Source organism: Gastrolobium bilobum, unplaced genomic scaffold (assembly GCF_033153095.1).
Source record: "Gastrolobium bilobum isolate Gb01-03AN ecotype WA unplaced genomic scaffold, APGP_CSIRO_Gbil_v1 utg7600, whole genome shotgun sequence".
NCBI lineage: Eukaryota > Viridiplantae > Streptophyta > Magnoliopsida > Fabales > Fabaceae > Gastrolobium > Gastrolobium bilobum.
In genome coordinates, this window is record NW_026897674.1 from 711083 (window position 1) to 726264 (window position 15182).

The 15182-nt window shown below is 33.7% G+C and overlaps 1 protein-coding gene across 1 annotated transcript; it reads left to right on the top strand.

Moving 5' to 3' along the window:
• Nucleotides 1–2624: 2624 nt before the first annotated feature.
• Nucleotides 2625–10489, top strand: LOC133309175 (chaperone protein ClpB3, chloroplastic). Its single transcript, XM_061509909.1, has 10 exons — nucleotides 2625–2987; nucleotides 3322–3540; nucleotides 3673–3910; nucleotides 4204–4399; nucleotides 5112–5166; nucleotides 5847–5997; nucleotides 6267–6575; nucleotides 7135–7400; nucleotides 7558–8484; nucleotides 9811–10489. The coding sequence occupies exons 1-10, from the start codon at nucleotides 2763–2765 to the stop codon at nucleotides 10138–10140; spliced, it is 2916 nt and encodes a 971-aa protein (XP_061365893.1). The 5' UTR covers nucleotides 2625–2762; the 3' UTR covers nucleotides 10141–10489.
• The last annotated feature ends 4693 nt before the right edge of the window (nucleotides 10490–15182 follow it).

Consider the following 15182-nt stretch of genomic DNA (forward strand, 5'->3'; position numbering starts at 1 on the left):
TAATCTACTTATCTCATACGCGTCCTGACATTGCCTTTGCGGTGAGTATGATTAGTCAATTCATGCACTCACCCAAGGAGAAGCATCTTAGTGCAGTCTATAGGGTGCTTAGATACCTCAAGAATACTCCAGGAAGAGGATTATTCTTTAAAAAGGGGTATAAAAGGACAATTGAAATCTACACTGATGCAGATTGGGCAGGCTCATCAGTAGACAGAAGATCTACCTCAGGCTATTGCACCTATGTGTGGGGAAATCTTGTTACTTGGAGAAGCAAAAAGCAAACAGTGGTTGCAAGAAGTAGTGCTGAAGCAGAATTTCGAGCTTTAGCTCATGGAGTTTGTGAAGGAATCTGGTTAAGAAGACTTCTTCAAGAGTTGAAGATTTCATATTCCCTACCAATAAAACTATATTGTGACAACAAGGCAGCTGTTAGCATTGCTCAAAATCCTGTGCATCATGATCGAACAAAGCACGTGGAAGTTGATCGTCACTTCATCAAAGAAAAATTAGATGATGGAAGTGTGCATTTGATATATGTTCCAACCAAAGAGCAAACGGCAGATGTCCTTACCAAGGGCCTACACCGTCCAGCATTCGAAGACTTGATTGGCAAGTTGGGAATGATCAATATTTACCTCCCAACTTGAGGGGGAGTGTAGAAAATTAGAATTCAAACATGTTTCCGTTTTTATTTCCTATTAATTAGGATTGATTATGATTGATTAGGATTGATTATGATTGATTAGAATTGATTGTGATTAGGATTGTGATAGGATTGATTAGTCATCGCTTAGTCATTCTTAGCGATTCTTTCTTGTATAAATACTCACTCATGTAATTTATTCAATATCAATATACAAAAACTTCTTAATACTTCTGAAGCTAGATCAAGATGATTTTGTAGTTTTTTATGTACCACCTTTAGATATTAGGTGGCTGTATTTTTCTAATTTTAGCTCTGTTCTCAGAGCTAGACACTCGTTGATGTAATTTTTTTCTGTTTTGTCTCGGGGATGTGCCCTCACCAAAAAAAAAAAAATGATCTAGGCACCGTTAACATTTTTTAAGATTTCAGCATGTTAGAAGTTCCGAATAAATTGGAAACAAGCCTTTTTTTTTTTGGGCTTTGAATTTCTTCAGCCGCATAAGATTATCATTTTTTCCGAATTAGGTATTCGCAAATCCTCCAGACGTAAAGCGCGCAGGGCCTTGAAGCCAAATACATTACCTACAATGGAAGTAAACATGAATGATCCGTTCAGTTCAGGATTGATCTCGAATAATGAGTCAGATCGGATCAATATCAATCCATTTTTTTCTACTTATTTTTTTAAGACAAAAATTCAACAATCACTTAGCCAAAATCATGGAACTATTCGTATGTTGTTCAATAGAAATATGGAATGCAAACCTTCCCGTCGATGTGAGCTCTTGGGGAAGATCAGCCTGTTATCTGGCTGCTCTTTTTATTCCCATGAATCCCAGACAACAACGATTTATTTGAATTTGAAAAAAAAACTTTTGGATTCCTATAATATAGAACCAAAATGATAGAATATCAATCAAAATCAAATTTCATTTTTTATTATTCCTTTTTTTGGTAACGTATAAAAAAAAGAATGTAACTATGAATTCTTGCATAATGCATTTTATGTTATGAATTTAGTAATCAAAAAAGGAAAGGATAAGATATTCCAAATAAAAAAAAAGGATTGGGTTGCGCCATACATATAAAAGAGTATACAATAATGGTGTATTTGGCAAAGCAAATACCATAGATGAAATAAGCTGGACCCCACTAGATTTTTGTAAAATAAAAAATAAAAATGTTTGGCACGTTTTTTGAAGTATGAGTGACTGGAGATTGATAAATTCCTGTGACATAAGAATCGATTTTGCCTTTTTTTTATACAAGAAACAAGCTTTTTAAAAAAATAAATCTTTTAAATAAAAAATATTTATTTTGAAATTTAGTGAATTAAAATTGGAGAAGGTTATATTTACAACTTATTTTTGTTTACAACTTTTTACAACCATATCTTAACCGTTGATTTCCGTCAATCAATGGTTAAGATTTTCGCAAATCAAATTTATTAATTAACTATTAATTCACAATAAATGACAACCGTTGATTGGCGGAAATCAACGGTTAATATATGGTTGTAAGAGTTTGTAAACTATTTGGGTTGTAAATATAATCCCTCCTAATAAAATTATAATATATTTTAAATTAAATGAAAACGAGGAAGATTATACTTATAACTTTTTTTTTACGACCTCTTACAACCATATTTTAACACCGTTGATTTTCGCCAATCAACGATTATGATTTTCTTAAATTAAACTCATTAATTAATTATTAATTCACAATAAATGATAACCATTGATTGACGAAAATCAACGGTGTTAAGATACGATTGTAAGAAGTTCGAAAAAAAAAGTTGTAAGTATAACTTTTATTAACGAAAAGTTTATAGATTTTATTTATTCAATTTTTTTTTTTAAAAAAATACTGTCTTGTAGTGCACGTGGAAAAGCTCTAAATATGAAATACCGATCATATCCGAATCCAAAAACATCGACATGTTTCACGAACTTACGAGAATGCTCCACACTCACTCTAACTCTTCTCTTCTTTTCAATTTCAATTACACTCTTCTTTCTTTTCTCAATGCCCACGCAACACGAAGTTCCATCTTCAATTCTCACTCTTCTTAATTCCCATTCTATTTCTCACTTTCCCGTTAACACACTGGGCGATGGCCACTACGATGTCGTTTTCTGCTTTCTCAGTTCCCATCTCCTGTAACAGAAACCATGCTCTGTTTTCTCACCACCACCTCTCCCTCCCCTTCCTCGCAAAACCCATTTCCCTCAAATCGATTCCCTTCAACAAAAGAAACCTTTTTGCAAATGGGTTTCAGAGAATTCGAAGAAATCCCACTCATTTCACCGTTCGCTGTGAAGCTTCTTCAAGTGGAAGGGTAACATATCATGACACATTTGCTTCAAGTTGATTCCTTTTTCCTTTTCCTTTTGAAACTTCCAATTATCATGCTTGAAGCAAATTTTAGTATAAGCTAGTTAGTGTACAAGTTTAAATTTTCGCTGTTGGAAAACATGGTAGAGAGAAGAGAAAGTTGAGACAATGAATCTGAAACAAAGTGACTTATGTATTAGTAGAGAAGTAACTAATAATCTAACTAACTAATCACTAATCAGCTTTATTTGCAATCTGAATATTTGTGAATTTGGGTTGTATATTGTTTGAGCTTGTGAGGTGCAGTGATTGATGTTGTGGTTTTGATGTAATGGCAGATAACACAGCAAGAGTTCACGGAGATGGCGTGGCAGGCGATAGTTTCATCGCCGGAGGTTGCCAAAGAGAACAAGCATCAGATTGTGGAGACAGAGCACTTGATGAAGGCCTTGTTGGAGCAGAAGAATGGACTTGCTCGCAGGATCTTTTCCAAGGTTGGGGTAGATAACACTCGGCTTCTAGAAGCTACTGATAAGTACATTCAGCGGCAACCTAAGGTATTTTTTAATTCAAACAAGTTTGAATTAAAATATGAGCACTTGTATTGTGTTGGCTGGTTGAGTTTAACTACTACTCATTATTGGATAAGATATTTGTTCTGTTGTTTAACTCATATTCAATTATGTTAGGTTCTTGGGGAATCAGCTGGTTCAATGTTGGGGCGTGATTTGGAGGCATTGATTCAGAGAGCCAGGGACTACAAGAAAGAATATGGGGATTCATTTGTTTCAGTTGAGCACTTGGTTCTTGGTTTTGCTCAAGATCAACGATTTGGAAAGCAGTTCTTTAGAGAATTTCAAATATCTCAGCAGGCTCTAAAATCTGCAATAGAGTCCATTAGGGGACGCCAGTCAGTTATTGACCAAGGTTGTGACACTTTCCATTTGTCTTCTATTTATAACTTCTACTATATGGTTTATAGCCGTGTGTTGTCTTCTTTTATCTTTTTCTTACCTATTTTATTATGGGGAAGGGGAAGTTAGAGTTAATTTTGTCCTATTGAAGACTTAAGTATCTTTGGAGAGTTCCGTGAAGCAGTGGATTCTATTGTCCTTGACTCTTTTTCTTTTCTTTTTTTTCCATGAGCTTTTAGGAGCTGTACATTGTATATGATTGTCAACATTTTGTATTGCTCAAGTCTGATTTTAAATTTGTTGCAGATCCTGAAGGGAAGTATGAAGCCTTGGAAAAATATGGAAAAGATTTGACAGCAATGGCTAAAGCAGGAAAACTTGACCCCGTTATAGGAAGAGATGATGAAATACGCAGGTGTATCCAAATTCTTTCCAGGAGGACAAAGAACAATCCTGTGCTAATCGGTGAGCCTGGTGTTGGAAAAACTGCTATTTCTGAAGGGTAAGCACTTAGGATTCTTCCTTGCTGTTTCGTATGATTGGATTACATTATGATTTGTTGAACACTTTCACTTAAAAATCTTTAAGAATTAGATTTAACAAGTGGTGGACCTTAATTTTGGTGGACCTTAATTTTAATGTCTAACCTGCATCGTACATACTAGCAATGGCACCTGTGACAGGTTTAAAAATAATACAAATTTTATTTAAACACATGACGGCATACATTTTTTGGGGAAAAAAAAAATTAAGGAAAATGAACAAAATTTTATTGAAAATATACAATGTGTAAATTTAGTCTTTTGTAGAAAAGTTTCTTAAAAATAGGAACTGGGATTAAGAGCTTGGACTAAGTGATTACGTAAAAATGATAATTTTGTCCCTTTCTTGATTATCTTGAGATGACAGCTTATTTCTATCTTTTCAATTATATTAAAAACAATAATATGGGGTTTTAGGAAAAGAAAATTTGATTCCTTGTGAGGTAAACCCTTTCTATAGTGGTATGAATTAGAATGGCAGAAGCAATATGATCAGTTGTATGCTTAAAACTTAGTGTGAACATTGATGCCTTTGAAATATACATTTAGTCTGAGGTTCAGGTTTTTCTCATAATTTTTTAAATATTTGTTCTTGCTTGCACCTTATTTGGATGCTTTCTTTGTATTCCTTACTATGTTCTGCTTATTGGCCTAATTGTTCCTTTGAAACAGACTTGCTCAGAGGATTGTGCAAGGAGATGTTCCTCAAGCTTTGATGGACCGTAGGGTATGTGTTTCTCCAAATGCTAAGGGTATTCGTTGATAGGGCTAAAATTGGATGGGAAACGGGGAAGAAGGGGACCATGGAATGGAAATAACTGGTTTTAAAGTTTCTATCCCCATTTTCAATTTCACTATAAATATATTGTTGGATATAAAACCATTCATTGTGCATTCATCCAACAATTTAAGCTTTTGGGTTAGTTAGTTCATGACATGCTATTATATCCTTTATGACCGTATGGTCTAGAGTTCGATCCATCTTTTCCTCATTCTTCTAAACAAAACTGAAATTTCAGCTCAAGATAGGGCTGGCCTATGCATTGCACACACTTCAAACCTCAAAAGGCTCTTGCGTTAGGAGGCATGTTAGATATAAAATCATTCATGTACTTTCACTTAATAGTTTAAGCTTTTGGGATGGTTGGTTCATGAAAAATCTCTCTTTTTTTTACAATAGTGGCACTGAGGTTCGAGCCTATAATCTTGTATAAACTACCAAAACCTCTCGCTCGCCACTAGCCCACATCTTGTGGCTTGTGATAAACCTCTATTGTATCCTTTGCCAGCCTAGTTTTAATTTCTTTTTTAAAGGAATATAAATTATTTCTTATTTTATGCTCCTTCGTAAGTTTGTATATTGGCTTGGAGTTGTAAAATTGATCTTATGCACTGGTCTCTTTTCAGCTTATATCCCTTGACATGGGTGCACTTATTGCTGGAGCAAAGTACCGGGGGGAATTTGAGGATAGGCTGAAAGCCGTGCTCAAAGAAGTAACAGAATCTGATGGTCAGATTATCCTTTTCATTGATGAGATCCATACAGTTGTCGGGGCAGGTAATAAGCTTCAAAGCTTTCCACTTTCAGATGTATGAATTTTGGGTATTCTAAAAGCTGCTTGAAGAGTCAGACTACTACTTGATGCAAATTAGTCTATATACCAAACTCTTTAGATGAATGGGGATTCTTATCATAGATGATACATATTAATTCATATCATTCTCATCCTAAAATATGAGTTCTGTTTGTAGCATATGCCAAATGGGGATTTAACATTAACATGTGGATGTTGGATTTTATTACAATTATAATCTATCATATGTTAGGTGCTACAAATGGTGCTATGGATGCTGGTAATCTCTTAAAGCCTATGCTTGGTCGGGGGGAGCTACGATGTATTGGCGCAACAACACTAGACGAGTATCGGAAGTATATCGAGAAGGACCCAGCACTAGAGCGTCGTTTCCAGCAAGTTTATGTTGACCAACCTACAGTTGAAGATACTATTTCAATACTAAGGGGATTGCGGGAAAGGTATGAGCTACATCATGGAGTCCGAATATCTGACAGTGCACTTGTGGAAGCTGCAATTCTCTCGGATCGATATATCAGTGGGAGATTTCTACCTGACAAAGGTAATAATTAATTGTTTAAACTTTCAATTGGTAAATATTTTGCCCAAGAATTGAGATGTTTCATGAACATTCACATTATTCTAGTAACAGGTTAATATTACGACACCTTACAAATTTTATATGAACGAGATTTGGATTCTGGATTAGAAGATTTTCTGACTGATTTAAGCTTGTTTTGTGAGAATATGTGACTTGAGTCGAGGGTTTGTGAAATACAATTAATTTACTGATGATTGTTTGAGCAGAAAAAGAATTCCTATGCAGCTGTTCTTGAAACCATTGAAATGCTGATGCTTAGATAATAGTTTCTCACTTTTAAGGGATAAAAATTTATTTAAAATCTTTTTGTACAAATCATTAAATCTATAACACTTGGCTGCTGTTGGGAACATTCATGTGACCAGAGTCTAATCCTTTTCAAAGGATTGGTTTTGAATGATCAAAATATAGTTATGACTCATCTCTTTTTATTACACTAGTTTATTTTGTTAAGATTTCTTTTTGGACTGGAATCAAGGGTTTTCATACAGTACTAACACCAGCTACTTTCAAATTGCAGCTATTGATCTGGTTGATGAAGCAGCTGCCAAACTGAAAATGGAAATCACTTCTAAACCTACTGCACTTGATGAGATCAATCGGTCAGTTTTGAAACTAGAGATGGAGAGACTCTCCCTCATGAATGATACAGATAAGGCTTCTAAAGATAGGCTAAATCGTCTCGAGGCAGAACTTTCTCTCTTAAAAGAGAAACAGGCTGAACTGACTGAACAGTGGGAGCATGAAAAGTCTGTAATGACTCGTATTCAATCGATCAAAGAAGAGGTGTGTTATTATATACTTTTTTTTTTATTGAAGTTTCTCTTACATTTTCATTTTGAATAACTGAATGTATAAAAGATTGGTAGGAATGTAGGATGAATATGCCATTGAATTTAAGATCGATAGTAGATACCAATGATATCTGTATTTATGCATGCAGATAGACAGAGTGAATCTTGAGATCCAACAAGCTGAGCGGGAGTATGATCTGAATCGTGCTGCCGAATTAAAGTATGGAAGTCTAAACTCCTTGCAACGACAACTTGGAAGTGCAGAGAAGGAATTAGATGAATATATGAACTCTGGGAAGTCTATGCTGAGAGAGGAAGTTACAGGAACTGATATTGCTGAAATTGTAAGCAAGTGGACTGGTATCCCTGTTTCAAAGCTTCAACAATCAGAGAGGGAGAAGTTGTTGTATTTAGAAGAAGTGCTCCATAAGCGTGTTGTAGGTCAAGACCCCGCTGTTAAGGCAGTAGCTGAGGCTATCCAACGTTCAAGAGCAGGTCTTTCAGATCCTCATCGTCCGATTGCTAGCTTCATGTTTATGGGGCCTACAGGTGTAGGAAAGACGGAGCTGGCTAAGACACTTGCTGCCTACATGTTCAATACAGAAGAAGCACTTGTACGAATCGATATGAGTGAGTACATGGAGAAGCATGCAGTTTCAAGATTGATTGGGGCTCCACCTGGATATGTTGGTTATGAAGAGGGAGGGCAACTTACTGAGACAGTTCGCCGCAGACCGTATGCTGTTATTTTGTTTGATGAGATTGAGAAGGCACACTCGGATGTCTTCAATGTGTTCCTTCAAATTTTGGATGATGGAAGAGTAACTGACTCACAGGGTCGCACAGTGAGTTTTACCAACACTGTTATCATTATGACCTCAAATGTTGGATCACAGTACATTCTCAACATGGATGATGACACTGTTCCTAAAGAGTTAGCTTATGAAACCATAAAGCAGCGGGTAATGGATGCTGCAAGATCCATCTTTCGCCCTGAGTTCATGAATAGGGTGGATGAGTATATTGTTTTCCAGCCTCTAGACCGTGACCAGATAAGTAGCATTGTCAGGTTACAGGTAATTCCACTTATTACATTCTTGTTTTGATTCCCTCCATCCCTCTTTATAAATTGCTTGATTCCTATGTCCGTATTGATTGACCATTCTTGTAAGGATGATTGAGTTTATGAATTTAGGATGCATTGTGAAAAACTAGTCTGGAGTTTCTTTGATTGACTGCCAAACATAGTGAATATGGGATGCTATGTTGTCACTAAATTAAGACACATTGTGTGTGGGCTTGTTTTATTTGTATGCTTCAGACCATGCAGTGGACCTTTAGAGAACATATATATGCATTTTAGTGGTAATTAGGGGTGTAAATGGACCAGGTTAAGCTAGGCTTTGATTTTGATAGCCTAAGTCTATGTGAAATATTTAGAGCCTATAATGGCCTAATAGCTTATTAAAAGCTTGATTTATAGGTCTGACCTGACCCATTATAAAAAACTAAAAAGCCTAACAAGGCCTGTATTGCCTGTCAAGTTGCAAACTAAAGTTTATAGGCCCAAACCAAATTGAAATATAAAATATAAAAAAATTTATTCACAAGCATCATATGAAATAATATTTTCATTAACAACACATGAAATAATGTTCATAAAGATTATATGAAAATGTTCATAAAGATCACATGAGAATTTCACACATATATAGGGAAAAGTATGTGTCATTTTAAAGAATGTAAAGTTGTGTCATTTTAAGTGAGAGAAAGAGATAGATCATGGAGGAGAGAGAGTGGACAAAAAAATAATAAAGGGGTGGGTTTCACTTCTTTGTAAGAGTGAAATGACACAAGTTGTATCATTTAAAAAGACAAACATTTTTTTCATATATATAAATATAAGGGCAGAATATTCTTACACCGGTGTAAGAATTAGAAGTCTTACACTCAATCATGACCATTGATCCACTTGTATCTAATGGCTCATATTACTAAAAAATTAGAGCCCTTGGATATAAGTGGAAACAACGGACAAGGTTGAGAGTGTAACTTACACTGGTGTAAAATGATCCTTACCTATATATATATATATATATTGACACACATAATTTGCACTTTCTTTATTAATTTAGTTTAATATTATATTTTAAATTTTAAATATATATTTATTATTTGTTAAAATAACATCAATCCTATTACTTTGAAAACTAGTGTTTGATATCAGATATGTCTTTAAGTGAGCAATATAAATCATAAATATATTATATTATTAAAAAAAATTAAAAGGCTAGTGAGGAACTGTCAATTTCATTAAGCCTTCTTACAGGATTTGATGGGTACTCTTACATGGTATTTCACATCCCTAATTTCGCCTTCATTATTTTGGTGGTTTATTATAGTTGGAGCGTGTGCAGAAGAGAATTGCAGATCGCAAGATGAAAATCCAAGTGACAGATGCTGCTATCCAACTTCTTGGAAGTTTGGGGTATGACCCGAATTATGGTGCTAGGCCAGTAAAGCGAGTGATTCAGCAGAATGTGGAGAACGAACTTGCCAAGGGTATTCTGAGAGGAGAATTTAAGGATGAGGACACAATTTTAGTAGACACAGAACTCACAGCATTTCCCAACGGTCAACTTCCCCAGCAAAAGCTTGTATTTAGGAAGCTTGAAGTTGATTCAGAATCTGCCACTAAGGACAGCCTGGAGCCCTTTCCACAGGCTCCCTGAATGTCTTCAACTGCTGCTTATTTCCCCACATACGAGGTTTTACGCAAATTTTAGTATACATGGTTTCCTTATACATATGGAACAGTGATCCTGGTATAGTTTGCATATAATTCGTAATTTATTGGTAATTTATTGTTTTCTGTTGATCAACGTGAATACCATACACGACAAAGTATCACAATTATTAGTTGAAAGCAGTGTAAACTTTTTTTTGTTTTTGTTTTTTTTTTTAAATTCCTCGTAAAGGTATTAAAATGGGCTGGCCAACCAGCAAAGTTTTATTTTGGCCCTAATCTATTAGGATTATTTTGGCCCTAATCTTTAAAACTCTCTAATTTAGTGGGCTGACTTAGGTTTTATTTATGAGTCAAATTTTTTTCTTCATCCATATTTTTATTATTTAAAAATATGTATATAAATTTAAATGTTTATAAATAAGAAATGATTATATTTTCAAACTAAATTATTTACAAATTTTATTATTAAATCTTAAACGTTGATTATCGTTAATTTAACGATTATAATTTATTGAGAAGTAATAATTAATTAATAAGTATGATTTAACAAATTATAACCGTTAGATTGATAAAAATCAAGAGGTAAGATTTTGTTGTAAGAGTTTGTAAACAATATAATCTGTAAATATAATCCTCCTCTTGTAAATATTAAATAAATTATAAACATAATATAAGTAACAATGAAACTTTTAGCAGTGATATGTTTCAATAGAGAATTTTATTTGTGTATAAGTAAAAATGAAATTTTCTATTGACTACTAAGCATGTTGAATATTCAAATTTGCACTGAAACATATTGTGTATTATGTATTTTGGTAATTTTGTGGATGATAATAAGTAAAAAGGTTTTGTAATAATGGTAGTTGAAGAAAATCAATGGATTAACTTTCAAATATGTAGCATATTAAGAACAGTTGTTCAATGTTTGTATTGAGATTATTTTTTCATTGCTATTTTTGGTTTTCTGTCAACAATGGTTGTGTTATGATTCCCGGTGAGAAAATTTTTATTTGACACATTCTTTAACAATAAATCTAATATAGTCAATAAAAATAAATTTTCACTTATATTAGAATTTTGTTTACATTTTCACTTGTATATTTATGTATAAAATTATTTTATTACAAAAATTAAGTTATGAAAAATTTATAATTTATACAAAATATTTTATAAAAGTGTTAAATATTTATTTGTTAAAATAATTTTTAATATATTGAATATGATACAAAAAATAAAATTTTATATAAGTAAAATTTTGGATGGACCACGGGTTAGTTCTAACTAGACAACTTTTGGTCTGTGTGAATCTTTATTATTGAGAGTCATTTGACCTCGCAGACTATTCAGTCTTAACCTGCGCGAGTCGCAACTTAATGAGAATTGCAATCCTATTTTGACAGTTAATGCTAGCAATCACATGCATATAATTCCAAATATTCTCATCCAAATTCAGACCAACCAGGAATGAGAGACTACTGTTATTTCTCTTTTAATCCAGAATTACTTTCTATTCTTCATTGCTGGGGAGATTTTAGGAGAATGGAGCATATAGCACTCTACAAATGAAAGGAATTTTAGCTGTCATTATATATATAATAACAGGATCAACTTATATTAATATAAGAATAATAAATTTTATCTCAATCTTAACCATTAATTTTCATCCATTAAATGACTGTAATTAATTAGATTATTCTCATTAATTAACTTTTAATAAAATATAACGATCAAATTTACGAGATCAATGATTAAGATTTTTTGAGTTTGACACTGGTGTCAAAAGATCCTGCCCCTATATATATGATTAGAACCAATTTTATACTTGGGCTGATCATGTGATCTTCCTCTACACAAATGGCCTGGAACCGCCTCAAGTCAGAGCAGCTTTAACCCATGGGTCTTCAATGGAACAAGGTGGGGGGGGGGTGTACCTGCAAGATACTCCGATACTCAAGTCAGATTTGGTTCAATCAAGTTTTTATTATGTAGAAAAAGATATGTACCTTAAGTTAACACATTCATATTTACAGTGAAATGATGAGTAGCTTGAGAAATGAGCATCTTTGGGGGATGAGGCAGCAAGCCTTTCTTATTGGTTCTTACGGGTAGCTGTTCAGTAGTGTCTTGATGATGAAGTAATATAGCTGTAACATTTAATACTGAGAAGCTTGATGAGATAAACTTGAGATAGAGAAGAGGTTGCAGTCTTTGCTTTAAGGAAGAAGACTTTTGAGTGTGGGCTTCATATTATATGCTGGGCTAATATTAATATCCAGATCAGTAGCCCCCTAGCTCGGTACTTATGCTTTAGAGCATGAGGAGCGAGATGTATAAGTCTACGAGGTGATTTCTCTATTTATCAATCCGGAAGGTTCATTTCACTACGCCTTTATTTTGCACTATGGTTTGTACTTTACTGGTACTTGAGGGCTTCACGACAATATTTGTACTGTATACAATTTATAATTCATATATTTGTATACCTTTCTATTTTGCATGCTTTTTGATTTGATGCCGCTTGTGTAAGTTTTAATATCACTTTTGGGCGAGATATCTGGATAATCGTATTGTGATGTCACTTTTGCTTTCACATTTCCTTCGCGCAATGGAAGTTTTAACCAGTTAAGGTTTTACCTTTCTTTTTATTCTTGTCTTTGTGTATTGGAAGTTTTAACCAGCTAAGGTTTTACTTTCCTTTCTTTCTTCGGGCAATAGAAGTTTTAACCAGTTAAGCCAATGATCAGAACCAGTTTTACAATTGGGCTGATCATGTGATCTTCCTCTACACAAATGGCCTGGAACCGCTTTGAGTCGGAACAACCTGCAGTTGGAGCAGCTTTAACCAATGGGTCTTCAATAGAACAAGGTGAGAGGTGTACCTGCAAGACACTCTGACGCTCAAGTCAGATTTGGTTCAAGCAGGTTTTTATTATGTAGAAAAAGATATGTACCTTAAGTTAACACATTTATATTTATAGTGAAATGATGAGTAGCTTGGGAGATGAGCATCTTTGGGGGATGAGGCAGCAAGCCTTTGTTATTGGTTGCAGTAGTGTCTTGGTGATGAAGTAATCTAGTTGTAACATTTAATACTGAGGAGTATGAGATAGGTTTAACATAGAGAAGAGGTTGCAACCTTTATTGACTGCAATCTTTGCTTTAAGGAAGAAGACTTTTGATATAGGTTTTAATGTTTCTAAAGTGAATGTAGATAAGTTATCTACATTCGCTCCCAAAATTGGATTGAAAAATAAAAAAATTATAATGAAAAAGACTATTATGACCCTGAAATAAATTATAATTACAAAAATACCTTGATTTTCGCCTCAAAACGACGTCGTTTTGAGCTCAATGTAAATAAGTTATCTACCTTGACGCGGTAGAAAAAACGAACCCATTTATATATATATATATATATATATATATATATATATATATATATATAACTGGAATAAAAAAGGGAAAAGGAAACCAATTCTCTTCCGTGATGCAAAATAAACCTAATACAACTCAATATCTCTTGGGTGATGATAAGAAAATGCAAATGAATCCTGATGATACTGAACAAGTATAAAGTGTAAATTATTAAACAAGAACATCTGTTACCAGGCAGAGATACCACACCTCGATATACATGGGGTATACCTATATCACATATATAGTTCACAGCAACACCTTTCATGCAATGGTTCATATGAAAAATTGGTTAGTAAATCTGTCCTTCCTTGTGAATGCTGGCTTGGGTGACACAGCAAAATCAAGCTCAATGGTAATTAATGGTATATTTCAGGTGCTGATTATCTGAAACTGACCCAGAAGCATACCAGCAGTGTGTTCAACCAACTTGTGAAGACTTATGCCAATCTGTCCAAGGACAAGAGGACGTGCCATATTGTTACGGTTTCATAATAATGTAGCTAATGCATATATGCCTTCAGGATTTTATACTCTTAATATTAATTTTAAATATTTTCTACTTGATACACTTGCTATCATCTAAGAAGCATCGACACTTCAAAAATCCTGACGTGTCGTGTCCGACACTCCAATACTCATTGCAAAGACTCAAAAAATGTTCAAAAGTTACGTTGCGTTACATTTTGAGTTCCAACTATTAGATTCGTTAGATTATGATTACGATTTTATTAAGTTTAATATAAACATTTAAGATATTTATGTTTCTTTGTAAAATTGATGGGTATTATAAGTTTAACTTTATTTTTTTGTTAAATTATTGAATATTAAATATAATATACACTACATAAATTAAAAATATTATATAATATCAAAACGTGTCTTAACGTGTCGAAATTTAACATTTTTTAAAATTAATACGTCAGAGTGTCATGTCGTATCTCGTGTCCCGTGTCGGTGCAACATAGACTATCGTTGCCATGAAGCACGAGTAGGGTTTGCAATATACGTTATATTTTTTTTTGTAATATTAGTCATTTAAAGTTCACGAAAAATAATATAAGACTGTCTAATGTTATTTAGATAATTACACATGAATAATAGAGTACTAAAGTTTGCTTAGGAAATAATTATAGTGAAATCTGTGCTACGTGTATTTGTTTTTACATACTATGTTTTCCTTAGATTTTGTTAATAGCGTGAAAGTCGTGTTGGTATTTTTATATATATTTTTTGAGCATTCAACCAGTCATTCAACATATTAGGGTCAACCATAAATAATGATAATAGTCTGTCTAACACCTACGACACCGAGGGATTAAGTTCTGCTACATCATAGTCTCCTAGAATGAGAATTTTCATCACCTGCACAAGTGAAATGCCTCTGGAAAAATTGTCTATCTTTATCCCACATATGCCATGTAATATCATGAATACCCCAAAATGCAACTTTGCCTTCTTCAAGTTTCTTTTAAAATATCTTCATCTTGCAAGTTAGCAAATTCGAGAAGAGTAATGACAATTCCACAAAAATTTTGTATACAAAAGTGAGATTAACCAACTGTTATACCAATTAAATCACTTAACCACATACAATTAAGTAATTAAAAC